The 26,196-nt window shown below is 60.2% G+C and overlaps 2 protein-coding genes across 2 annotated transcripts; both read right to left on the reverse strand.

Annotated features, from left to right (window-relative positions):
* Window positions 1-9,187: 9,187 nt before the first annotated feature.
* Window positions 9,188-11,328, reverse strand: LIF (LIF interleukin 6 family cytokine). Its single transcript, XM_072351363.1, has 3 exons — window positions 11,275-11,328; window positions 9,892-10,070; window positions 9,188-9,726 (listed from the first exon to the last, which is right to left on the reverse strand). Exons 1-3 carry the CDS (start codon window positions 11,291-11,293, stop codon window positions 9,289-9,291), a joined length of 636 nt encoding a protein of 211 aa, XP_072207464.1. The 5' UTR covers window positions 11,294-11,328; the 3' UTR covers window positions 9,188-9,288.
* A 9,815-nt stretch (window positions 11,329-21,143) lies between these two features.
* Window positions 21,144-25,398, reverse strand: CASTOR1 (cytosolic arginine sensor for mTORC1 subunit 1). The gene is made up of 9 exons (XM_072351063.1): window positions 25,231-25,398; window positions 25,083-25,153; window positions 23,221-23,414; window positions 22,982-23,114; window positions 22,659-22,782; window positions 22,168-22,275; window positions 22,014-22,096; window positions 21,811-21,905; window positions 21,144-21,738 (listed from the first exon to the last, which is right to left on the reverse strand). The coding sequence occupies exons 1-9, from the start codon at window positions 25,341-25,343 to the stop codon at window positions 21,673-21,675; spliced, it is 987 nt and encodes a 328-aa protein (XP_072207164.1). The 5' UTR covers window positions 25,344-25,398; the 3' UTR covers window positions 21,144-21,672.
* Window positions 25,399-26,196: the final 798 nt, after the last annotated feature.

The raw sequence follows: 26,196 nt of genomic DNA on the forward strand, positions 1-26,196 counted from the left end.
ACTTTGGAGAAGCTCAGGAGCTGGAGGTGACGCACAGGCAGCCCGTGGGGCTTTGCAGAGCTCCGTGCAGAGCAGGGCCAGGCATGGACATGGATCTGACACAGATGTGCCCATTTTGTGCTTTCAAAGAGACGTCAGCTTGCGTGCAAATCGCCGTGCTGGGGAGCACCATTACCGACTGGTTGCAGCCATCGCAGTGGATTGGCTGGCCTGCTTTCCTTTTCCCAGGCTGTTTTACAGAGCTCAAGATCCGAGTTACTTGGCTACAAGAGATTTTCTGCTCTGAAATTGGCAGCTGCTCATTCCAGAAGGGAATCAGCATATTTGGCCACTGCAAAGGAAGAGGGAAAACCATTATTTTTTCATTTCTCTTATTTAACTCTCCAGTGGGAGACACTGTACTTGGGTGACCCTTGTTACTAAGGCATTGCTAAGGCTTCCCTCCGCTTGAAGGTACAAAAGAAGATATATTCAGGTCTCAAAATGCCTATATTCCGCTGGCTGGACTCGGGGCGGCCCACTGCCAAGTATCCAGTTGTGTCAGGCCTTACACAGCACTATATTCAACGTCACGGCTCCATGAGTCAGGATTTTCTTTCTAAAAGGGCTCACGTCAAAAGGCCCGGCACAAAAATTCCCTATAGCCCAGCAACAGAGCATGCTGTGTAAGAAGCTGTGTGAAGAAAGGGCCTGATGCGCGGCTCAGATGGCTCAGCCCGGGCATCCTTCCATGCTGCACAAAGGAAGCACTCAGCACCGCTCATGACTCAAGGGCTGCAATCACTGCTGTGGGGTGAAAACCCATGGCTCAATGCCTGAGACCCCACGGGATGCCCTTTGGGGTGTCCTTTGGGGTGCCCATTGGGTGCCCATTGGGGGCCTATGGGGTCACTCAGCTTTTTGGGGTACTGGGGGTCCTGCATCCCAAAGACAGTGCAGTGGGCGGCTGTTGGGTTTTTGCTGTCTTGCAAAGCAGCTTTTCCCCTGCTTTCCGCCCTCAATTTCATTAACCCCTCGGGATGTGTGTCATCCAAAGGCCTTTGCGAAGGAGGTCAAGCATCATGATTTCCTACTGCCAGGAGGGTGAAATCTTAATTGCTTCTGGAAGTGACTCTCCTGAGGTCACACCGCTGTGAGGTGGCCCCTCGAGGTGCAGTCATCAGGCGCTTATCTGGAGTTTCTACTATTGCACACACTTTGCTCTGTTAGGAATTTCCTCTCTTCATCCAGGATCCTGCAGGAGCCCGGCAAACCAGCCTTCCTCCCCACGTCTCACCTACATCTCCTTTATTAATTTAAAGCTGGGGTTTAAACATGGGTTTCCACATGGGTTGCTGTTGGGGCCGGCCAGGTTTAATATCTTTGTTGATGATCTGGATGAGGGGATCGAGGGCAGCCTCAGTAAGTCTATAGATGAGCTGGGGGATGTGCTGACCTGCCTGAGGGCAGGAAGGCCTTACAGGGGGATGAGGACAGGCTGAGGCCAATGGGATGAAGTCTAACAAGACCCAGTGCCCTATCTTGCACTTGGGGATGGGTTGGCAGTTAGATTTGATGATTCTGATGATCTTAGAGGTCTTTTCCAACCTTGATGGTTCCATGATTCTCCCTCGTCCTATTGCTATCAGTGTCCCTGGAGAAGGATGTTTCACCCAAGTGCTGAAATCCTTCCTAATGGAAATTCTGCCTCAGTTTGAGATGCCAGAGGGCTCCAGCTGAAGGGCAGCACCCCTCAGCTCCCCATCACTGAAGAGAGCTCAGCCCCTTTGCCAGGGTGATTCAGAGCAGAGACCCGGGGACTTTTAATGCTGTGCCCTGTATGGGATGCTGAGAGCTCTGCACAGGCAGATCATTTTCTGTCCGTGCAGCATGGTGGCTTTGCACCTCCTTTGGAGCATCTGGTGCTGGTTAGTGCCCAGCGGGCTGTAGGTCTGATCTGGCACTTCCTGCACTCCTTTGATCTTAAAAAAAGATTCAGCCACCGCGTGCTGGTGCAGCAAGGATGAGAAATGTGCTGTCCTCAGGGCTTCTGCAGCCTCGGGACGAACGGAGCCGCTTCCTTTGTGTCGGGGGAACGCAGGGTTAGAGCTGATTCCTACAGACCTCGTGGTGTTCCCCATGGGCACAACCTGGGGACAGCAGTGACAGCACGTGGGCTTCATCCATGGGACGGAGCCATTGGGAAGCCCATCGGTTGGAGGAACTTCGGAGCCTAGTGGATCCCACCCAGCCCAGTCTGGACTCTCTGCAGGACTTTTTGGTGCTTATTGCCTTGTTTTCTAAAGTGAAAATGCGTGACTGGGCACCATCCCATCCGCGTGGGCTGGGAGGAAGGCAGCAAGACTCAGCAGCTGCCCCTCTGAGTGGCATGGTGCTGGAAGGAGCCCGGGTGTTTGTGAGTAAGAGCAATTCCTGAGAAGAGTGAAGGCGCCCGCTGGGAGCTCTGGGACTCACCTGGGGAAGAGGAATGGGATGTGGCAATGATTGGCTGTGGGGGCACGCTCACAGACGGTGCTTTCCCCAGGACGTGTGCCCTCAGGCCTTCCTACCAGACAGGTTACCCACAGACGCACCCGGAGCTTGGCACAGGGGAGGAGGACACAGGATTTCCCCTTGCCTCGTGCCCAAGGAGCTCGGTTTCCCAGTGCTCTCCCATCCGCAGTCAGAAGGAAGAACCTCCTTTGCCCTTCCCATCCACTCGGTTGGGTCAGTACCAAGCAGCCTCTTGGCCTGGCTCACCCGATGAGGAGAAGGAAACAAGGTTCTGGGTCAAGCTTTGTGCTTAGTCCCAAATGTTGTGCTCCGCTGGATGTGCCATGACAGTGCATCCAGCAGCCACATATTGCCGGGGCTGTATCCACTGCAGGTGCTGGCTCCTAGGGCTGAGATGCAGTGCCACGGCCTGAAGACTGCCACCAGGCTTTGGGGATGGCTTCAGCGCAGCAGAAGTGGTGTTGGGCTGTGGGTGATGGTATATCTGCTATATCCTTCCCCTCCAGCTCCCAGGAAGGGAAGCTGCAGCACATTTGTCCCATGTCAATGTATCCATTGCAGCGCACCTTGGGGTGCTTAGGGACGCCTCTGTCAATTGTCCCCATTGGGTGCCTGGAGAATCTCCATCAATCATCCCCTGTTAATGGCCCCAATGCTTTGGGACACCTCTGTCAATGGTCTCCAGAATGAAGGAATGCTGCAGGGCTACCCCGCCAGTGGTCCCTGTGAGGTGCTTGGGGACACCCATCAATCATCCCAAATGAATGAGTGTTTTGGGACACCCTGTCAGTGGTGGTGCCATGGGAAGATCCCATCAGTGTTCCCCAATATGAGTGAGTGCTTTGGGCCAACCCCACCAATGGTCCCCATGGGGAGCTTTGGGGCCCCCATCCATCATCCCCAAATGAGTGAATGCAAAGGTTGCACTTGGAGAGAAGGGGATTTTGGAGCCTCAGTTTGGATGAAAGCAGCCGCCCGGCTGGGTGTGCAGGAAGGGCAGGGTGGGAGCATTCCTACCTCTGGTTATTTTTTGGAGAAATTTTGGTATTTCTGAGGAACTGCCCAGCCTGAGCATGCTGCCCGGCTGCCTCCTTCCACCCCCGTGGTGATGAAACAATGTTTTTCAGCTCTCCACGAGCCCTGTGACGCCGCAGCACAAGCAGAGCTGAGCAGTGCTCGGTGCTTTCCCACAGTAGCTCGGACACTGCTGTATGGGAGCCAAGGAAATCTGTCTCCGGAAGGGATTCAGCCCCGCGAAGCCACTCTGCTGTCTGACGCTCCCCAGCCTTATCCATCCCTTCTGTGTCAGCTCGAGGCACTGCGCTGCTCTGTCTGGGTCAGGGCTTTGGTGACGCAGCCCCATGTACTCCGAGCCCCCCAGCACCATCCTGCTTGCTCCCACCCAGCTCAGCCCCACGCACCGTGCTGTCCCCAATGCCACCAGCCCGGCTTTGGCACCGGCTCCCAGTGACGCGCCAGCAGCTCTGCTCCCCACGTGCCGGCAGCTGGAGGGAATCAGGGATGCTGGAGACAATCTGGGCAAAGACAAGGGAAAAATCCTGGGAGCTGGCAAGGTCCTGCACAAGTTTCCATGAGAAATGCAGCACGGCCATCCCCGCATTGGAACCCACCCACACCCCCCCGGCGCAGCGCACCCAGATCCGCACTGAGCTCCATCTCCAGCAGGGCCAATCCCAGCGCCCGGGGGGTGCCCACTTATTTAAAATGACATGTTGATGTTGCTGTCAGCACAGCCCTTCAATCCCTTTTGTTTCAGCACATGTGACGGAGCGATTCGGAAGGGCCGGAGGGGAGCGGGCGCATGCAGTCACCAGCGCTGCGGTGGCTGTCTGGCTGCAGCCGGGCTCAGAACAGCTGCAGGGCTCCCGGCCCGGATCTCCTCTGCCAAGAGCAAACACCCCTGCATGCCCGGCGGGATGCACGGCACACGCACACCTCCATCCACACATGGAGGCAGAAGCACAACACAGGGTGTGGGGCATGGCTGTGGGCATGGCCCCATAGAGCTGCACGGGCAGAGGGATGGGAGCAGAGATGGGAATGGGGATGGGAGCAGGGGTGGGAATGGGGATGGGAATTGGGGTGGGAATAGAGATGGGAATTGGGGTGGGAGAGGCTATGGGAAGTAGGATGGGAACTGGGATGAGAGCAGGGATAGAAACTGGGATGGGAAGTGAGATGGGAGTGGACATCGGAGCAGGTATGGGAATGGGCATGGGAGGGATGGGAGCAGGGAAGTGATTGCACGTGTCATTGGGAATATGGTTGGGAATGTTCCCAGGGTCACAGCTCCTCATCACTTTTGGGCCCACACTGCTCTCCCCACCCACCAGCACCAGGATCCAAGTTGTTCCCCTCTGTCTGAGGTGTGGAAGCTTGAACCTTGTGCCAGAATTAGACCAGGATGGGGGTCATCACTTTGCCCTCAGGGCCAGTCCTTGAGGTACCCTCCTGCTCCAGCCCCCCAGCCACACTGAACCCCAGGGGAAGATGAGCACCAAGAGAATCCCACAGGCATAAGGAGCAGAGCCCAGGGCTTGGCAGTACCTGACCAGGAGGAAGCACAGCCCTGGGTCTGGGGTCAGCTGATAGCCACACGTGCTTTGTTTGCTTGGGGAATGAGACTGAAAGCAGCAGCCACAGGGGAGAAGGGAGCATGGCCACATCTGGGAGCACCGGGCATGATTTTTGCTTCACTGCAATAACTCAACATGTTAGCTGAGCCCTAACAAGTGGCCCAGAGGCAGCCAGAGCCTGTGGTGCTGTAGGTGCTGCTATAGGTGCTGTAGTGCCAAGCACCCCTCATTTGGGCTTCGAGCATCCTCTCTCCCCCCACTGCTCAGGCAGCACGCAGAGCAGGTGGAAGTGCTGCCACATTTGCTCTTAATCAGAGCGGTTCTGCCATCCCTTTGGATGCAGAAAGCAATCTCTGCTTCCCATTATCTCGATGTCTTTGGGCATCTCCGCCTCCTCCACTAATTTTCTGACTTCTCCTCTTTGTCTCAGTGGGAAAAAGCAGCCACGGGCTCATCCTGCTGAGCAGTGCCAACACGCAGCTCGCAGTGCTGGCTCCCAGCATTGCACCCCATGGGGGGACGGGCACCTGTGGTCCTTCCATGCCATCCGTGTCAGGTCCCCCTCCATTTGGTCTTAGTGAGGTCCCGTGCACCAAACCCTTCTCTTGGTGAGGCCTTCCCATGCAGCCAGGCTGGCATTACGTTATTTGGGGCACCCAAAACTGGCACACCCCAAAGAGCTTCAGCTTTACAGCGTGGGGAGGCGGCAGCATATTGGGGTCACTGCCAATAGGATGGAAAGAGAAGGGTTGGGATGCCAAGAGCACCGAGCACCCCTGCAGCATGACACTGCTGAGCTGCCAATGGGAAACCATGGGACTGTGACATCCGGGGGGGGTCCAGATCCGGCCCCCACCCTCCCCTCTGTGCCAAATCCCTGCAGGGCACGGAGGAGCCAGTCCCTATGAAGGACACGGCACTCGTCTCGCCTCCAGCCCATTGTCTTGTTGATTGGTTACGGTTGGTCTTCAATTAGGAGTTGGGCCGTTGGGGGCATGAGGACACTTCTTCCCATGTGAGCGTGCGGTTCCCGCGCTGCCACGCTCTGATGTGGTCGGGGGCCCGCGGGAGCATCTGCTCTTGCAGACACAGTGCCCGGGGACGAATGCATTTCAGATGGGCTCGGCTCCTCTTGCTGTGCTCGGGACGGCGGCCAGCTGGGGATGCTGAGAAAGCGCCGCTGGCCGGCCCCACGGACACAATGTTCCCCTGCGTGGGGACAGGGCTGGCATCCCGTATGGAGGCTGAGCATGCTGAGGGCCATGTGAGCCTCCAAACAGAGCCCGTTTCCCAAAGAACAGCCCTCAGGGGCACCTCGGCCATGGAGGTCAATGGGCTCCAGCGGGCAGTGCGGTGATGGATGCACGGGTAGCGCCCGGTTGGGATGCAGGAGTGGTACCCAACGTGCAGCCGTGTGCTCACACACCTCGGGATGCTCCCAGCCCATGGATGCAGCGCAGGCTCTCGTGGTGCTTGCAGAACCCGGGGCTGCACCTGCAGGTCCGGTCTGGCCGGTGGACCTGGGGCAGCATGCGGACCCGTCCAGCCGGGTTATGCAGGGCGTGAGCGAGCACATGATGCGTGCCGCGGGGCCAAGGGCTGAGGTCAGCCCGGCACACCCAGGCAGCAGCTCTGACTTCACTGCGGGCAGCAGCGGATCCTCACGTACCGCGCTCCCCAAGGCAGCGGCTCGGGGACGGAGCGCGGCCGGTCAGAGCACTCCGTTACCGGGGCGAAGGCACCGTGCTCCCAAAGCTCCCCTTCCCTTGGCGTTCCCCACAGCCAAAATATTTCCTCTGCTCCCAGGTCCAAAGGGGAACCGCTAATGGGGTCTCTCTGTGACGGTTTGCCCCGGTGCGTGCGGGTCTGGCTGCAGGGTGGGATCGGTGTGGGCTGATGTCAGCCCCATCCAACTGCCTGTGGCTGGGGATGGCTGCGGGGCGGTGGCAGGGGTCGGTGGGGAGATGGCACGGGCTGGGGGCCTCACAGCCCCGCAGGGAGGTGAGTGATCCAGGTTTTGGCAGTCCTGGGTCTGCCCTGCACTCCAGAGGTATCCACTTTTCCAGGGAAGGAAGAGTTAATCCCCGCCTGCCGCTAATGAGCCTTAACTGGGAATGACCCGACACCGGGGAGAAGTGAACCCATTGTCCTCCCTGCGTTTGACTGCCTTCCAGGGAGACTCATGAAACACAGAGCCCGGGCGTGAGTTCCCAATTTGTGTCAGGAGGCTCTGATTTATTCTATTTATTTATTTTTGCCATCTGGTTGAGGAGGGACGTTGAACACAAGCGTGAGAAATCCAGATGTGCAGCACTCCCTACTCAGCCCCAGTGCGCGGAGCGTCCCAGTACCCGGCCCCAAGCATGGGGCACACGGGGACAGGCAGGGACATGGTGACACCCTGGCACCTGTTGGTCCCCAATGAGGGTGAGCAGTGAATGTGGCCGTGGGGCAGCCCAGTTGACAGCACTCAACCCAGATGCCCACTGTGGGGATGGGGTGGCCATACCCTGAGCAGGGGGCAGAAGCCATGGCGATGTGCTGACCCACTGTCATCAGGATGGCCCCAGCCTCAGTTTCTCCCACCCCATGCCTCTTTCCCATCTTTGGGGTTCAGCAGCTGGTTGCTGATGGGGGGCCATCCCATGGGAAACCTGTGATCATCTCTGGGTGATGACATCGGGGTGCCCAAGGGACACCCAGGTCTGATCCCTGTTGGCACAACGGGGTGATGGATATCACCACACCACACCCAGGGAAACATCTGCTGCACAAGGGGGATGTTGGCACAGCTGAGGGTCTCAACCCCTCACCAGAGCAGAACGCCCCATGAGGGCAAAGCAAAGAGGGCTCCATTTTTATAAGGGGGGGAATCTTTCCCATTTCTCTGATTATTTTTTGTCGGGGCTCCTCCGAGACACGAGATGAGCACACAGGATCTTAGCTCATCCGCTCCCTGTCTCATGCCTGGGAGGTTTGGCGGGTGGCCCGAGGGCTCTGGAGGAGGAGGAAAATTTCATCATCCCGCTCCAACGTCTCCCGTATAATCAGCCCCTTGTTAACCGGTGCGGCCCCATGCGAGACAGCGAGGGCCGGAGCGCGGCTGCATCCTTAGGTGGTCTTGGCCGGATTGGAGCTTTTCAGAGCCTCTCCCAGGGCAGCCCAGAGTCTGGGAGGCAATTCCAGCATCCCCTGGGGTCAATCTCTTTGCCGTGGGATGGCCAAGCAGCAGCCATCTCATAGGAAGTGGGGAGGGAAACGGGAGCAGGGGCAGGGGGTGGTGATCCCCAAACCTCAGTGATGCTCGAGGGTCTTTGGGGCGGCCCCGAGGGCATCTGGAGGGAACATCAGAGCAAAGAGGAGCCAGAGCAGGTCACTTTCTCTTGGTTTATTAAAAAAAAACAAAAACGCAAAACAACGCAATAAAACAACTGGGAGGAAAGAAGTATAAAAAAATAAATATTTAAATAGAATTCTATATATATATATATATATTACCAAAAATCTTATTAATTATTATTATTATTATTATTAATATTATTAAACACCAGGTCCGAGTCTATAAATACCCCCGGCCCCCACCCCGGCACCAGGGACGAGCCAGCGCCTCCTGCCACCACCCCAGGCTCGGCCCCGAGTCCCCACGCTGGCCAAGACCCCGTCTGTGCCAGTGGGCCGTGCGAACACCCATGGGTGCTCCCTGGCATCACATCCCTGTCCCCATTGGGTGGCGGGACCCAGCCCTGGCCACCGCACACCCCCAGTTCAGCCCCACTGTAGGGGTGCCAGCCCCACAGCGCATGGTGGGAGCGCATCCCCAGCATCGCTGCTGACTGTGGTGGGTGCAAGTGCATCCAAAAGGGGAAAATCCCTTTTGTTGGATGCTGGAGGGCATCCGTTGGGAGCGGGTCGCCTTCTCCTGGTTTGGCACAATGTCTGTGATGAGACCCAAGCTGTGGGGCTGAGCATCCCCGTGGGCTCCAGGGTGCAGGGGACAGAACCCCATGCCTATGTCCTCTCCTGAACAGGGAAATAAATTAAAGCATGGGTTGGCCCGGGTCCGGTGCAGCATCAGCAGGAGGTAATAAATAGGAAGGCGAGAGGTGAGGATGTGGTGAGGCCTCGCCGTGCCCATCAGTGAGATGGGTGCAAGGAGATGTCTGCTGTCCCGGTCGCTGCAGGACGCAGGAGCCGGGGCTCACGCGGGGCTGAGGTGAGGTAGGAGGACACGAGCAGCCTGGGCGATGACCTGCACGTACTTCCTGAGCACCTGGCAGCCCTGCTGCTTCTTCTTGAAGGCGCTCTTGCCCTTGCTGCTCTCCCCATAGCTCACGTCCACCTGGAAGATGTTGTAGTGCTTGCAGAGCAGGCAGGTGAGGTTGGAGATGAGGCCTCGCGTGGTCTTGGTGGTGTTGTGGAGGCGGTCGAGGAGCTCCTTGGCCGTGGGGTTGAGCTCCTCCTGGTCGCGGGTGATGTTCCCAAGCGAGGCGTTGAGGAAGGCGAAGAGCTTGTACATGGCCACCATCACTTCCTTCCTCTCGGTGGTCCGGTTGACGTGGAAGGGGGGGAAGAAGATACCGCTGGGGCTGCAGAGGCGGTCGCTCTCGCTGCTGAACGGCTCTCCCTGGCACTTCAGCTGTGGGGACAGCAAGTGTCACACCCCGTCCCTCTGCCCCCACTGTGGCCATCCCGGTCCCCACCGCACAGACCCACATCCCCATCATGGCCACTCCACGTCCCCATCACAACACCCCATGTCCCCACCGTGGCCACCCCGTGCCACCATCCCGGTGTTGCTCACATAGAGGCTGAAGAGGTCCTGTGCAGTGGCGTTGAGCAGTGCAACCTGCCTGCGGGTCTGCTCCTGGACATTGGCCCGGCACAGCCCGTTGGTGGGACACGCAGAGCCCGTCCCCAGCAGCGCCCGCCCGGCCACCGGCCTCCTCTGCAGCAGCAGCAGGGCCACAAAGGGCACGACACCTGGTGGGGACAAACCGACGTCGGTGAGACGATGCTTCCCCCTGCAGCCCCACGCATCCCCCCCAGCCCCGTGCCCCTCACCTGCCCCCCGGCTGGGGCTCCCCCTCCTCCCGTCCCCGCGGGGCACCCGGTGGCATTGCCACATTTCACAGGCAGCGGCCCCGCTGGTGACCTGCGGGTTGTAATCAAACATGCAAAAGTGATTTCCTCCCCGTTATCCCGGCCGGGCGCAGCAGGAGCCAGGCCCCACCCCGGCCCTACTGACTCAGCAGGGGCGCCCACAAGGAAACCTGCCCTGAGGCCACAGAGCTGCCTCAGTTTCTCCATCTGCAGAGCGGGCGCAGCTGCTGCTGGAGGCACCGGACGGGAGAGCGTGGCACGGGTGAGCGCTGGGTCACCGCGTCCCAACAGGGGTGACAACGGGGTGCCGCGTCCCCCCATATCGGTGTCAGCTGGGAGGTCGCCCCACATGGGTGTCCTCATCGCCATCCCCCTTTCCAAGCTCGCTGTCAGCGACGCGTGGCTCGCAGGGGTGGGAATGGGGGGTCCCCGCTCGCCAACCCTCGCCCCAAAGATCTGGAGAGCACGTGGAGCCCTGGAGCAAAGTCCCCGGAGCTGCGGCTCACACCCAACTGCCCACACTTGTAGGAAGCTCCGCGCCGCCGCAGGTCCCAGGTAAAGCAGCGACGCCTTTATTTGCCCTCTCTCAGCCCTTGGACAGCACTCACCTGGCCGCTCCGCGATCCCCCCTGCGCTCCCATTCCCCTCCGTGCGCCCGTTTGCGCAGCCGAGCAGAGCGAGGCCGGGCGCACGTGTGCGGGGCCGGCCACTTTGGCAGCGCTCCCCCAACCCTCCCCGGCTCTCCCAAGTTAAGCAAGAAGGAAAAGCCAAGAAAAAAATACAACCAAAAAAAAACAAAAACAAAAAAAAAAAAAAAAAAACCAAAAACCAACATCCCCCCCCCCTCCTCCCCCCCCTCACCCCCCCAACCCAACCCAACCCAACCCCACCCCGGCGCTTTGGGAAGTGTTTGGGGAGTCAGTTATATAAGCGGCCAGATGTTGGGTGAGGAGGAGCGCCAGGACGGCAGCGGGGCTGCCAGCTCCCAGCGATGCTCAGCTGGGTCGGAGGGAGGGGGGGGGGGGGATGAGGGTGGGGGGAAGGAGTGTGGGGGGGGAGGGAGTGGGGGGCAGTGATTTGTTACCTGCGGGGATGAGCCTCATGGTGAGCGCCGTCCCGGAGAGCCGAGCGCAGACGGGCGGCGTGTGCGGGGTTTCAGAAATTCATGTTCATACTGGGGGACTTCTCTGGGTTTATATACCGGTCCTGCAGTGTGCTTGTGTTGTAAGAAAGGGGAGGAAGGGGGGGGCGAGGTGGGGGGGGGGGGGGGATGGGGGGGGAGAGAGGGAGAAACACTATCATTACTTCTATTGAAACTAAATCAGGAAGTAAAGGGCTTGGAAATGGTGAATGATTCTTAGAAATAAACTTCTGATAAAGTTGATGTCACCAGGATCGTGGGGTTTCCTTTTTGTATCTTTTTTATTCACGCACGTGGCTGGGAAAGGGGGAGGGGGGGGGGGGGTCTGGGGTGAGGGGAGGGCTGTGGGGTTCGGGGGGACCGGAGGGGGGGGGGTGTTAACACACGTGGGACACATGGGGGCACGGCCGCGCTCGCCCCGACGCGGTGCTGCCATGACTCACAGCTCCGGCAGCACTTTCACCCCCCACCACCCCCCCCTCCCTGGACGGTGTTTCCCCGTGGGGTGGCCAGAGGAAATTCAAACAGAAAGAAATTGGAAAGAACATTAAAATATATATATTTGATCTTCCCTCTCTTCCCCCCCCCCCCCCTCTATTTTTCAGTGCAGGGAGATGGGCAGGGGACCCCCGGATGTGGCTTTGTTGGGGGGCTGGTTGTGCCCCCTGGCATCCCTGCCACTCTCTTTTGGGGGAGCAGCCACAAGCACAGCAGCTCATCCGTGTCCCTGTGCCACTCATGTCCATGTGCCATCCATGCCCCTGTGCCACAGATCTGAGCACCACTCATGCCCGTGTGACCCATGTCCAAGTGCCACCCATGTTGGTGTGACACCAGCAGGGACTCCCCATCCCCATCCCTCTCCCCACCCTGGGCTGGCAGCAGGTTGAAGGCACTGCCCTTTTTCCTCTCACTGCTCTGTATGTTGTTCTTCCTGAAACATCTGATCAGATTTAGTGAGCCTGTGCCCTGCTTGCATCCCACCAGGGGACAGTCAAGGAATGGTGACACCAATAGGGGGGATGCGGGGACAGCACGGTTGGGTGGGACCCTCTGCAGTGCCACTCATTGCTTCCATCCATCCAGCTGCCCCCCAGCTGAGCTGTCCCCAGGGTGCTGCTGTGCACGGTGACACCTGGCATTGCTGTGGGGCTGGGTCTGCTGTCACTGCCACTGGGGACGCAGTCTGCCCTGGGGTAAGGTGGGGAATGGGGACAAGTGCTGCACCAATGGAATCCCAGTTGAGCCCAGTTTGGTGTTACTGGGAAAGGGCAAAGAGATGCCGACGGGATGGGGATAACGGGAACTGAGCGGGGTGAGGAGGGAGGCTCATGTGCACAACATCACGTATAAACTCATACTTAATTATCGGGGTCACTCAATTACCTGGGCAACGAGTGTTTCTCCATCAGCAGCTCTGGGGCAGCCTGGGGGTGGGGGTGTCGCAAGCCCCTCTGCGGCCACTTCCTGCCAATTCCCTGCCTTTCTCTGCAGGATGCAGCGCTGGAGCTGATTCACCTGCAGCCAGGTCCAGCCCCGCAGCCTGTGAGCCCCCACAGCCCCCGCTCCTGAATCAGCCCTCAGTTCCATGGCCAAAAAGAGAGGAAATCGGGGAAATGACCCACGTGCAAAAATGGGACGTGCCTGGGAGCGGGGAGCCGGGCTGAACTCTCTTCTCTTTGCTCACGTACGATGTATTACACAGCTTACCCCATGGGTTATCCCATAGGAAACCAACCAACCCTACACGGGACAGATCGCCAGTGCCGTCCAGGGGATGGCACTTCCCCAGTAGTTTATTTGGCAGCGGTGGCCCCGACGGTCCCAGTATGGAGGGGATGATGGGATCGGGGGTCCCCGCAGACGCCCACCTGCCCCGGGGATGATGCACTCGGAAAAAGCCCAAAAGAGGGAATAGGAACGCGCTCGGTGCAGGCGGTGACACAACGCTATCGGCATCCCGACCGCGGCCGGCCGACCCCGCTCCCACGCGCCGGATGGGTTTTTTTGGGGCGGTTTGGCCCCTAAATGAGTCTGGGTGCTGCGGGGCTGCGAGCTGCGGATCGGGGCTGGGGGAGAACACGTCCGGGGCCGCGGGTTTGGTTCGGGGTTGGGTTTGGCAGGAGCCGCGGGCTGCTCTGCCCTGCTGAACACTGCTCTCTGCCGTCCGCGGCTGTCACCGCCGCAGGGACACGGCAACGGGGACGTGGGGACCTGGGAACGTGGGGACGAGGGGACGAGAGCAGCCCCTTCTCACCCATTTCTGCCCAATCCTCATCTCCAGATCCTCCCGCCAATCAACAGCCCTCCATCCCCGTCCCATCCCGTCCCCATCCCCATCCCACCCAAGGCATTGGGGTCCCTAACCCCCTGTCCCATACTATCCCCAGCAGGGGACACACACAGCCACCAGCCCCCCGTGTCCAGCCAGTGCAGAGTGCTGGGTTGAGTAAGGTGTGAGTAAGGTGGCTGCCCCGTGCTGGGGAAGCCCGTGCTGAATAACGGCAGGGGACGAATTCCCCCTTGATTCATGGGGTGATTTTTGCATGCCCAAACCCCTGCATCCCACCAGTGTCTCCCTATGGGTGCCATCTCACTAGTGCCATCCCTCTGGCATCACCCCAAAGCCAGGCACCCAGCAGGCTGATGGCCCCCATGGCCTTGGGGACACATCTGGAGGCAGGAAGCAAGGCCTGTCCCCACTGCAGGGTGTCCTCCCTGGACCTGTATGGCACTGAGGGGGTAGGGATGCTGAGGACACTGGGGCTGCTGGCATGCCACCATCCCACACATTGCCCCATTTTCAGCCCCAGGTGTACGAGCATCTGCAGATCCTTAGTTTCTGCTTGGAGCTGATTCCCAAGTTTATTCCCTCATTTCCCAAATCCTGGGGCCGGATCCTGCTCCCCTGAGCATAGAGGGGCTCCCACTTCCCCTACACTACTTGGGACCCGCAGGTGTCCCTGGTCTCAGAGGATACTATCACCCACCTGTGCCCTCGGAGCCCCTCCACGCTGCCTCCTCCTGAGGTGGCTCAGCAGGGTATGGCAGCTGGCAGGAGGTGACACGCCGGGCCAGCTCGGGCTGCTTCATGGTGACATCGTTCCCAAAGGGTCCCCAAATGGCAGCGGTGGCCGTCCCAGTGGCGATGCTGCCTGCAACTGAGTCAGTGCCGCCGGCACAGCCGGGCACACGGTGAGGAACGAGTGACTCCATGGTGCCACATGACCAGGTCTTAGGATATTTGACTCAGCAGGGACAGTGCTTGGTGGCAGTGGGCCCCCGGCATGTCCCCAGGCTGCTATGGGGCTGTGTGGCACGGTGACGCTTGGCATGGGGCCGTGTGACAAGTGGTGCTCAGTGCCAGGCCGGGTGCAGTGCCAGGGCCAGGCAGTGCAGCCATACACTGTGCCATGCTGTGTGCCACATCCACTGTGTGCCATGTGCCACATCCCATCCTCCATGTGCCACATCCACCGTGTGCCATGTGCCATGTGCCACATCCCATTGCCACGTGCCATGTTCATCACGTACCTGATGTCACATCCCCTCCTGTTCCTGCTGCCATGTCATGTCCCACCGTGTGCCTCATGCCCTGCCATGATGTGCCCCTTCCCACTCTGTGCCACCCCCAGCTGTCACCCCATGCCATCTGCCACATCCCACACTGTGCTGTGTCCCACATCTCAAGCTGTGCTACGCAGCACCCTGTGCCATGGCACACCGTGACCTCCTCCCAGCCCACACCACTCCGTGAGACTCCACACCCCATGCGGTGCCAGGTGCCACGCGATGCTGCCATCCCACACCATCCCAAGGGCCACGCTGCTGTGCCACATCCCAAGCCACACATTGCACACCCCATCCCACTCCAGGACACGTACCGTGCTGTGCCGTGCCAGCTCCATTTCCCTCCATCCTTCTCCTCCCAACCTCGCTTTGCATTCAGGTTATTGCTGATCAGTTCCCAAATCCATTTAGTTTTCCCTGTATCCTCCATCCCTCCCCCACATGTGGGCAGATCCCTGGTAGCTCCGGACCCCCAAAGAGCCCCCAAAGAATCACAAGATGAGTTGGGGGTTGCCTGAATCCCACAGGAGCCATTTGGACACACCTGGACGGAAACATCGGCCCTCAGGCCGAGGTCAAGACTTTATTTCCATCTGCTGCCATAGAAAAATAAAGGGTCGATGCCCTTCTGCCAGTACAAAACGATGTTTGGGTTCATAAATAAAACATCATCACATTTATACTTTAACACAATACAATAATAATTAAAAAAAATAGATAACAAAAATAGATATCCATTTATATATTAAAAGTGTAAACTTAAATACTCGTCCCCAGCGCGGGGACGCATTAAATTAATGTGATGGCTTCAATAAATACAGGTACCGCTGTCATGTATAAGTTATGGGGGGGTCGGTGATCACTGCCAGAGCGCGGGGCTGTGCCAAACAGCGGGGGGCAACTAGGGTGTGGGGTGATGAGGGGATGGGTGGGCACGGGGACGGTGGGGACAGAGAGGGAGCAGGGTGAGGAGGAAAGCACAGGGGTGAGCTCAGTGTGCCCATGAGGATGCTGGGAAGGGACACCATGTGTGGGGGGACATTGGGTGGGGATGTCAAGTGTGTGGGGTCACCACTCACTAATTAATAGGAACCCCAAGCTTGTAGGGGTATCAAGTGAGTGCAGTCATCAACTGAGTGGGGACACCAAACTTGAAGGGACACCAAGGGAGTGGGGACACAAAGCTTGCAAGGACACCAAGCTTGAAGGGACCCAATGCTAATAGGGACCCCAAGCTCACAGAGTCACCAGGTGAGTGGGGACGCCAAGAGGGGAAGAACACCAAGATGGGAGGAGACCAAGATGGAAGAACACCAAGATGGAAGGACACCAAGATGGAAGGACACCAAGATGGGAGGACACCAAAATGGGAGGACACCAAGATGGGAGGACACCAAGATGGAAGGACACCAAGATGGGAGGACACCAAGATGGAAGGACACCAAAATGGGAGGACACCAAGATGGGAGGACACCAAGATGGAAGGACACCAAGATGGGAGGACACCAAGATGGAAGGACACCAAGATGGGAGGACACCAAGATGGGAGGACACCAAGATGATGGGAAGGACACGAGGAGGGGAAGAACGCCAAGCTCGCAGGGGCTCTGAGCTCCAGGGTCACCAAACGCCCTGAGATGGCAGTGGGGGTTGCAGGGGGACAGATGGGTGGCACTCGCAGCCAATGCTGTGCTGTGTGCGGGTGCTGGGCCCCTTAGTCAGGCCGTGTCACCGGACCCATTGAATCACTGGAAAATCCAGCAGGGCGGGCTGTCACCAACCCACAGTGACCCCGGTGCCAGCACCGGGCACAGCTCTACGTCCAAGTGCAGTCCTGCAGGCTTGTTGTTGGCGTTGAGGTCTCCTTTAGGGTCTGCTTGTCCTCCATCCCCGCCGCCGGCCTCTCCGCCGTCCCCTCTCCTCGCGCCGTGCCCGCATGCCGCTGGCCTCCATCTGTGTGCTGAGCTTGGCCATGAAGCGGGCGTAGTTCCAGAGCACACGGCAGCCCTCCAGCTTCTGCTGGAACACCCTGCTGGCCGCCGGCCGCCGGAATGGGGGGATGGTGGAGGGGATGATGCCACGAGCCTCCATGGTGTCCTGCAGGTGGGCCAGCAACCCGCGCACCTTCATGCGGGCGCTGCGGAGGCGGCGCAGGATGGTGGCGTCGGGCGGATGGAGATCGCTCTGGTGCCGGGTGATGTCCTGCAGCTCCCGCTCCATGCGGGTCATGGCGCCGTGCAGAGCTCGCACATCCCTCTCCCGTGGCCCCAAAGTCCCCCGCAGCCACTCCAGTGAGATGTTGGCCCGGCACAAGTTGTGGGCCAGGTGCTGCTCCTGCTCCTGCATGCCGGAAAGGCAATGGGGTTACTGGGGGGGAATGGGATTAACTGGGAGGAATGGGGTTACTGGGGGGAATGGGGTTACTGGGAGGAATGGGGTTACTGGGCGGATGGCCGCCCTCCCCCTCTGCCCCCGGCCCCAGTAGGTGGCACTCACGTAGAGTTCGAAGAGCTCCTGCGCATCCTCGGCCATGTGCCGCACCAAGGCCTGGGTCTGCTGCGGGGATGGGGGCTGAGCACTGTGTGTGGGCACGGCCCAGAGCAGGAGGAGTCCCTTGGCCACAGCTGGGGAGGAAGAGGAGGGAGATGGTGGGGATATGGAGATAAAGCACCACGGGGTGAGGGGACGTGAGAATGGGTGGCACTGATAGCACGGAGATGTTGCAGGGAGAACTGGGAGCATCCTCAATGGGAACGGCGATCCCATCAGCCCATACACTGGTGCTGGGCCCAGAGCGGAGGACCATGAGTGCCAGGTGCAGTGGTGAGGTCCTGACCCTGCTGTGGGGACAAAGCCATCCCTGTCCCTAAGGCTAACTGCTGTGACCTGGCAGAGTCCTGGGCATGGGGAGAAGGAGGAACATCAGGGGGAGAGGAAGAGGAGAAGGGAGGTACCCCCAAGCACACACAGCTCATAGAATCATAGAGTCATAGATCTGCTCAGGTTGGAGACTGCCCAAGCAGCTCCCTGCCATCACAGGCCAACGTGGGGCCAGCAGGCAGTGCCAACCCTGCAGCCGTCCCCTAGGCTCCGAGCTGGCTCAGCCCTGCTGTCACCCACATCCACGTGGGGTCGGTGCCAGAGCAGCACCCGGCCCTGCCGAGCTGGGTTTAGGCAAGGAGAACACGTCGGCAAAGCACAGAGACCCCATCCCTCCACCACCCGCAGCCACCGCGCTCCCAAACCAACCCCAAACCACATCCCCTCACCCACACCCTCCCAGCACCCCATCTTCTGGGGGGGGCCCAGGAGGGTTCCACGGGAGGAACCAACCCCAACTGCACACCCAGGGCCTTGGGGAGCATCCATGGATGGAGGTGAGAGCAAGAGGGCAGTTGTGGGACGCTGGTGAGCACCTACCTGCCAGCACGCCCAGGGGCCGCGCGTTGTGCCGCATGTCCGGGTGCCGCTGAGCGGTGCTGCAGGGCGCGCGAGCGACTTCCTTACTGGCCAGCAATGGGGAAGCAGTGCCTTTTTAAGTGCAATGATTAGCCACCACCTCCGAAGGAGGCACCCAGACCCAACGGAAAGAAAGAGAGAAGTGAAGAGATGACTGGGGGACCAACGAGTGGGGCGTGCCAGGCTGGAGGGAGGAAATGATGCCAGCTGGACGATGGTTTTGTTCTTCGATTCAGTTCCTCGAGGGAGTCCTCATAGGTCCATCCCGTGCATGGGGTGAGCAGGGTGCCTGGGGCATCGTGCAGAGCTTCTTATGGAAGCACATCATTAAGTCACCCGGGTCTGCATCTCTCTTGCTCCATGTTCATTAAACTGCAGTCAGCCTCCAAAATCAATATTCAGCCAATAGAGGCTGTTGGCAGCATCAGTGCCAGCTCTGGAGCCTGGGGTTGGTGTGACACCTGCAGTCTGCCCCTGTCCCCGGGGTGCACCCGTGGGGCTGCCACCTTGCCGCCCCATCTCACACCTCTGGTGGAGGTGTGAACAGCTCTGACCGCAGCCTGGTGCCGGGGTTTCACCAAATGGTGCAGTACTGCAGGGCTGCAGACAAGACTTGGGTGCCAGGTTGGATAGGGACAGCGGACTGGGGCAGTGCAGAGCACAGCGGGGCGGCTCAGAGGCTGCTCGGGACCTCAGCACTCAGCAATGCTCCGCGGTGCTCAGCCTGTCTGTCTGTCTGCAATCTGCCCGTGATAGATGGGGGCACCCCGGATCCAAGGGTACCACACAGGGCAGGAGGGAGCATGATGCTGATGATGGGGACATGAGTACCATGCTCCACACCGGGCTGGCTCTGCTCTGGTTTGATCGGCCAGGACCTGTGGTTGGGTGCTAAAAGGAAGGAATGAAGCCGTTCCCGTTGCCACACCGCACACAACACGTGCAGGGAAGGAAGTGCAATCAGCTGGGGGTCAGCAGCAGCACCGGTTGTTGTACAAAGTCCGTTCTCGGTCTGACAAAGTCCAGCAGGACCATGTTGATGGGGTGGGCACTGCACCACAGCCACAGCCCAAGCTGCTCTTGCGTTGCCGTGTAGCTTAAGAGGATGCTGACACATCCTGTTGAACTGAATGCCACTGATGCGATTTACTGTTTTTATAACCCATCAGATGTGTGTGAAGAGGGACAGCGAACCCCATCCAAAGCGGGGTGATGCCACAGGTGGTTCCCAAGCCTGAAGCTCTTCTTCTTCTTCAGCTCCCAGTTTTGGGAGGGCCGTACACAGGACACCACTGCAGTGCCACCCTTTGCCACATGGCCCCAAAATGTGCAGAATTTGCATGTCACAACCCCAGCTCGTGGCCAATCCGTGCCAGCTGGGAGCAAATCGCTTCCCTTCCCCGGGGTTTCAACCCTGAAGCGGAGCCAGCAGTGCCCTGCTTCTCAGTACAGGAAGCTGCCCGCAGCAGAATTTGGTTTCGCATGGGGTGGCTCAGGCAAGAGGAGGACACTCCCGAAATAACATCTCCTTGCGAGCGGAAGAGCGCAGCACTGACTCACTTCCAGAACATGAAGTATTCTTTTCCCCAGATTTCTCCCTCCCCTCCCATTGCCCCCAACCTGCAGAACGAACTCCCTGCTGCAGGACACAGGGTGGCACTGCCTCCTCAGCCTTGCTCCCATCCTCCTCGAGGTGTCCCCTGCCTGAGGACACCCATGGGTGTTGCTCTGCCTCGTGGGGCTGGGGGCTGGAGGGACAGAGGAGGAAGAACGCCCTTCTTTCCAGGAGAAGCTCCTCCAGGATGGAGGCAGCTTCTCTGTCTATCCATGTAGCCAAAAGGCCTGCCTGTCTATCTGTCCATCCAGCTATCTGCCCGTCTGCCTGTTCCACCACCCCTCTGGACATTCTCCACTCTTACACCTGTCCACCCATCCATGCTCTATCTGCCCTCTCACTGACACATCCCCCAACTCATCCATCCATCCATCCATCCATCCATCCATCCATCCATCCATCCATCCATCCATCCATCCATCCATCCATCTCAGTCCCTCTCCCCATCCCTCCTCTCGCATCCATCCATTGCCCATCCATTCATCCATTGCTCATCCATCCACCCAGGCCCACAGCCCTGCAGGGCTCACCATACCAGAAGATGCCAAGTCACTGATACCACGCAGACAGAGGACACCCCGGCACCACCACACTGCACCACCCCATCCCAGGACTTAACAGTGTCCCCATGGGCCGTGACGGGGACTCAGCAATCACTGCCACCAACAGCTGGCGGCCTTTGGGGACGACATGCAGGGATGTGCAATAGCCAACGGGGCTGAAAATAGAGCGTGTGACCACATCGGCCGACTGCAATTTCTTCATCTCTGGGGCTCACGTCACTGCTGTCTCATGACTCCTGGAAAACAGAGAGTGGGACAGGAAAGAGCCCGCAGACGTCGCAGGAAGCTGAGGGCTCACAGCTGTACACAGCGGGGACACGCAGGGATGTCGGGCCAGTGCTGGTCCCTGCTGGGTGAGGGACCCTGCTGCTATTCATAGTGGTGATGTCAGGATGGTGGCGGCCGTCTGGCCCAACTTCCTGCCCCAAATGTGTCACAGAATCACCCCAAGCGCGTCCCCATTCCCTGGGTGACATCAGTGCAGTGAGGCCATCATCACCTGCTGCGCTGCATCCCCGGCAGCTGCAATAGGGACAGGAATGTCACCATGCTGCTGCTTGGGGTCAGGTTGTAGGGTGGCCCCAGCTGTACTCAGAAAAAACAAACACAAAAACCAGGACCTTTATTGACGTTTAAAAAGTGTGTAACAGCTTGAAAGGAGATGGGGAGCCACTGTTGCCACCCCACAATACACAACGGAGGGGACACCGGGCCACCCCAAGGGGACACGAGGCTGTAGTGCTGCCCTGCCCCCCTTGCAGCCCATGGGAGCATCACAGCCACCACCCCACACAGACACCCATGTGGGGACAGGCAGCACACGCTGGGGCTGTGGCACATCATCGCTCCGGGGCACGCAGGGCCCTGCTCCCCACCACCCCAATGCCCTAAATGGGACCCTCTGCACCCTGAGAACACCGGGCAGGAGCCCAAAGCAGAGGAAGGCACTGTGCTTCCCTCTGCAACTAACACTGTCACAACAGCGTCCCCCTGCGTCCCCCATGGGCAGAGTGATGCTGAGCCTCCGGGCTCTGCCCCACACCAGGGAAAGGCTTAGGAATGAGGAACAAACACCGTGCTGGGGACAGCCCTGTGCAAGAGGGGACTGGCACGGCGTCACCGCACACCTGGCCACTATCTGCCGCTCTCCTGGCGCTTCTGCAGCAGCTCGATGACCTCCGTGATGCCCTCCTCAGGGACCTGTGGGGACAGGGCTCTGTCAGCCCCTCTTGGGGAACACGGGGATGTGGTGAGGCAGGGTGCCAGGCTCACCAACGCGTGGTCGAAGTTGAAGGTGCTGATATAATAGGCTGAGATATCAACAGCAGCCAGCGGCTCGGCGATCTGCGCCACGATGCCACACTCATCTGGGGAGGCAATGAGAGCGCAGCGTCACCAACACGGTGACACACGGTGGTGGTAGAGGAGGGGTCCCCTAATCCCTGCAGACCCACGGAGGTGGTGGTGGCACTCACCGAAGCCCAGGGGCTGCCCACCGATCCTCACCATCCGCCAGAGCTCCCCGCTGGAGCTGGTGAGCAGCAGGTCACTGGGGAACCTACAAAGGGGGGAAGTGAGCATGGCAGACCCCCAGTGCTGGGCGGGGGAACCCGGGGATGGCAGCCCTACCGCTTCTGGGTCTCTGCGTCCATCACGATGGAGATGTAACCCTCGATGAGAGAGAAGGAGAAGAAGGTGATGGAGTCGAGGTCACTGGCACCGGGTTCCTTGGGGGGGCTACGGGTAGAGGATGGCACAGGGACCTCAAATCAGGAAAAGGGTGCCATGGGGACGGCTCCAAAGGTGCCACTGGTGTGTCAGCCAGGGGTGCCTCAAGATGGGAACAGGGTTGGGAAACTTGGGCAGCTGAGTTTGCAGGGGGGGTGCCCACCCTGTTTGCAAAAAAAAACCCTTTTCTCTTTTGTTTTGCACGGCTACAGTGCATGGCTTGGCTTGGCCCCCCATATGGTGACACCAGGGTTCCTGTCCACAGAGGTGGCAGCAGGACTGGCAGCAACCGAGGGTGACAAGAAGTTAGCAAAATGCACCCGGAGGTTAAAAAGGGGATGAGTGAGTGAGACCTAAAGGGTGACACCGATGTCCCCAGCCCCATCACTCACCTGTGGGAGTAGAAGAGGACATCGATGAGCATGGTGGCGATGGCAGGCAGGGTGTCGGGTGCCACCGTCAGGATGCAGAAGCGGTTCTGAGGGCTCTGCACGGGGTGCAGCGTGGGGCTGGGGGCTGCGGGGCAGAGACAGCGACAGTCACCGGTGCCTTTGGGGACAGCACCGCAGTGCCACCACGTGGCCACCGGCGTCCCCTGGGGCACCGCAGGGTGCCAAAAACGCAGGGGACCCCAAAGCACGGAGGGTGTCTGCAACGGAGCGTCCCTTGGGCACTGGGGATGGGGTGACCTTGGGGACATCCCGGTGACACTCACCCGACTTGGGCTTGAGGAACCCATTGCTGGCATCATCACAGGGGACTGGGATGGATTCACCGTTCTCCTCCTTGTAGATGTCGAACTCCCCGGCCAAGGTATGAATGACCACAGGCAGGTCCCGTTCCCGCACCTGGCAGCGGCGCAGCATCACCGTGGCTGTCCCCAAAGATCAGTGGGGTCCCCACCATCTCCCACGCAGCCCCAGGGCCACTCGGCACCATCCCCACTGAGCTCACCAGGATGAAGTCGGTCTGGTAGGTGGAGAGCATCAGCACCGAGACGTGGTGCTCGGCCAGCGGCGCGATGACGGAGCGGGCGATCTTGGTGACGCCAGTGGCCTGGCAGCCGGAGGGAGCGCAGCCGTTGGAGACGACGCTGAGCACCAACCATGTGGAGTCTGCCACCTGCATGAACTCGGAGGGCGGCAGCTCTGTGTGGGACAGGGGAAGCTGAGGTATGACACGGGGCTGCGCTGTGTCCCCAACCCCGCTGGGACCCCGCTGAGAGGGGACAGTGGGTCCCCAGTGCAAGGCTGGGTGCTGGAGGGGGCAATGGCTTGATGGGGACAGGATAAGGGATGCAGGAGGTGATGCTGAGGGTGGCTGCCCTCTGCCTGCAGGCAGCAAGGACATCGTGCCCAAGGCAACACAGGGTGTAACGCTGCGTACATCCCTGCTCTGATGGCACTGCGGGATGCTGAATGCCAGCATATGGGAACATGAGCCAGTGCTGTCCCCATGCAGCAAGGGGCAGCCTCACACAGGGCTGGGAGTGCTGATACTGGGAACAAACCTTCAAACCTGGGATGTGCCTCTCGTCCTGCACCTGCAGGGCCGGCCACAAGTGGGTGCAGCACACTAAGACCCGGAGGCTGTGCACGTCTCCCACCCCATCCTCTGCCCCCCGTGTCACAGCGGAGGGGACGTGGGATGGCCTCACACCGTGCCCGGCTCTGACAAGCCATAATCCCTGAGGCTGAGCCCATGCTGGCTGTAGGCCAGGGCTGCCTCCCAAAAAGCTGCTGTTGTTGGCAGGGAATGAGTGTGCCGGCCGGTTCCTTCCTGCCCCACACCCGCTCCCCAGGAAGGAATGGATCGGGGCCACGCTGTTCCTTCGGCACCCCATGTCTCCGGGTGGGCACCCCCAGAGCTCACTGCCCGGTGCTCAGCAACAGCCACGCAGCACCGGGCTGAGACCACCCAGCTCACCGCAGCGATGAGGGAGGAGCGAGGCCAGATCTGGATGTCCCAAGCCCAGGGTGCTGGCAGCTGCTTGTTCCTGCACAGGAAGCTCTCCCGGGGACGGGGACCGCCGTGCCGCGTCCCCACTTAATGGCTTTTCAACACCCGTAGGAACCGTGGGCTGCAAGGGGGGCTGCGATCACACGGGCTCCCCCAGATGTCCCCGTGCCTTGGGGAGCAGCCGGCCCAGAGCCTCCCCCAACCCCAAAGCCGTGAATTATAACACGGGGGTGCAGCGGGGCCCCATGGGGTGCCTGGGGGTGCTGGCAGCCCCCCAGCCCGGCGCCGTGCAGCGCCTTACAGCCATTGTTTGCCGCTTCCCGCCCGCCCCTCGGGATCGAGGAGCATTTGTCCAAAAGGCCCCGAATAAAACAATGTGCGGGGATCGGCCCCGGTCCCTCCGGGCGGCGGTGGGGAGCTGGGCTGCGGCCGGCTGGGAGCGTGGCACTGCGGCCGAGCCACTGACCTTTGCTCCTCAGGGCGAGAGCAGGAGACACAGCCCGGCTGGGACGGGGGTCTGGCGCAGAGGATGGGGTCAGGATTTGCCCCCCAGTACAGCCCGTGGGGTCAGAGCCCCACAGCAGGGCTGCACCAGAGGGTCACTACACAGCGAGGTCGCCCGGTGCCACCTTCCAGGGACTGACCCGAAGACCCCCAGCACCTCCCGACAGCGGGATGTGGGGAAGGGCAGCACTCCCGCTCCCCGCCCCGTCCCACCGCGGAGGCTCAGCCGGCAGCACCGGAGCAGCCAGACCGGGAGAACCTGAGCAGGGCAGTTCCCGGCCCGTCGCTGACCGCAGAGCTCCGAGCATCGCCGGGCTGAGGCCGGCCACAACTCATGGCCGCAGTGGCGGTACCTTTGAAGCCCTCCTCGTCCAGCATGATGGTGTAATCCTCGGGGGTCTCGGTCAGGCTGAAGAACTTACACCTGCCGGGACACAACGCGGTGCGGTGGGACCAAGGAGGGGGGGATGGGGGGGGGGGGGTGAGGAAGGGGAGCGGTACCTGCAGCGCTGCGGCAGGAAGAGCAGTTTGAGCAGCGGGTGGGTGTAGAGCCACAGCCCGCGGCGTGCCAGGGACAGCACCCGCACGCGGTGCTCCAGGATGTGGAGGTCCATGGCGGCCGCGCCGCGCCGGGACGGGGCTCCGTGGGACTATAAGGGCCGAACGGGACCGGACCGCCCCATCCCGGCACCGCCCCGGCACCGCCCCGGGCTGCGGGAGGGGCACCGTCCCGCCCCGCCCCGTCCCGTAACGCGCTGGGGCGCTTTCGTCCCGTATCCATCCAGACCAGGGGAGCGGGGTCGGGATCCGCCGAGTTCAGGGATGGGGAGGTGTGATGGAACGCGGGATGTTCCCCGCAGCCGCTTCTTCGTGGGAAGAGGGATTGGGGGAAGGAGGGTGGAAGTTTTCGCCCCATTCCTGCCTGCAGGGAGCACCATTTTGTACGTGGGAAACAGAGAACGGAGGCTGCGGGGGGATGCGGGGGGTGCGGAGCTGCTCCCGCTCTGCTGCGAGATGGGCAGCCGGCCGAGAAGCCCCGCGGCTGGAGGTGAGCGCCAGGTGAGTGAGCACAGCTCGGCGTCTCTCATCTGCGCCTCAAACAGCGTTGGCCTCCGGGGCTGGGAGGGGCAGCGGGGCGGTCACCTCCCTGCCGTGTCCCCACCGAACCCCTTCCCAGGACGCTGCGGGACACCGGGCTGGGATAAAGGACGGCCACGCATCGGCACGATGTGCACGAGAGAAGTTCTCCCCCGGCTACATGGGTGTATATGTGGTGTATAGGTGGCTATAGGGATGCTACCACTGAGCGATGCCACCTCTGTGCCCGCAGCCACCACCAAGCAGGGAAGCAAGGCCCCAAACCACACTCTGCGTGCACACAGCAAGCATGAGCAAGAGCTGGGAGGGGATGGAGCACCCCTGTCGTCCTCCCCCCCCAATAAGGCACCCAAAGAGATGTTGAACCCA

This window comes from Excalfactoria chinensis, chromosome 16, assembly GCF_039878825.1.
Source record: "Excalfactoria chinensis isolate bCotChi1 chromosome 16, bCotChi1.hap2, whole genome shotgun sequence".
In the NCBI taxonomy this organism is placed as follows: Eukaryota; Metazoa; Chordata; class Aves; order Galliformes; family Phasianidae; genus Excalfactoria; species Excalfactoria chinensis.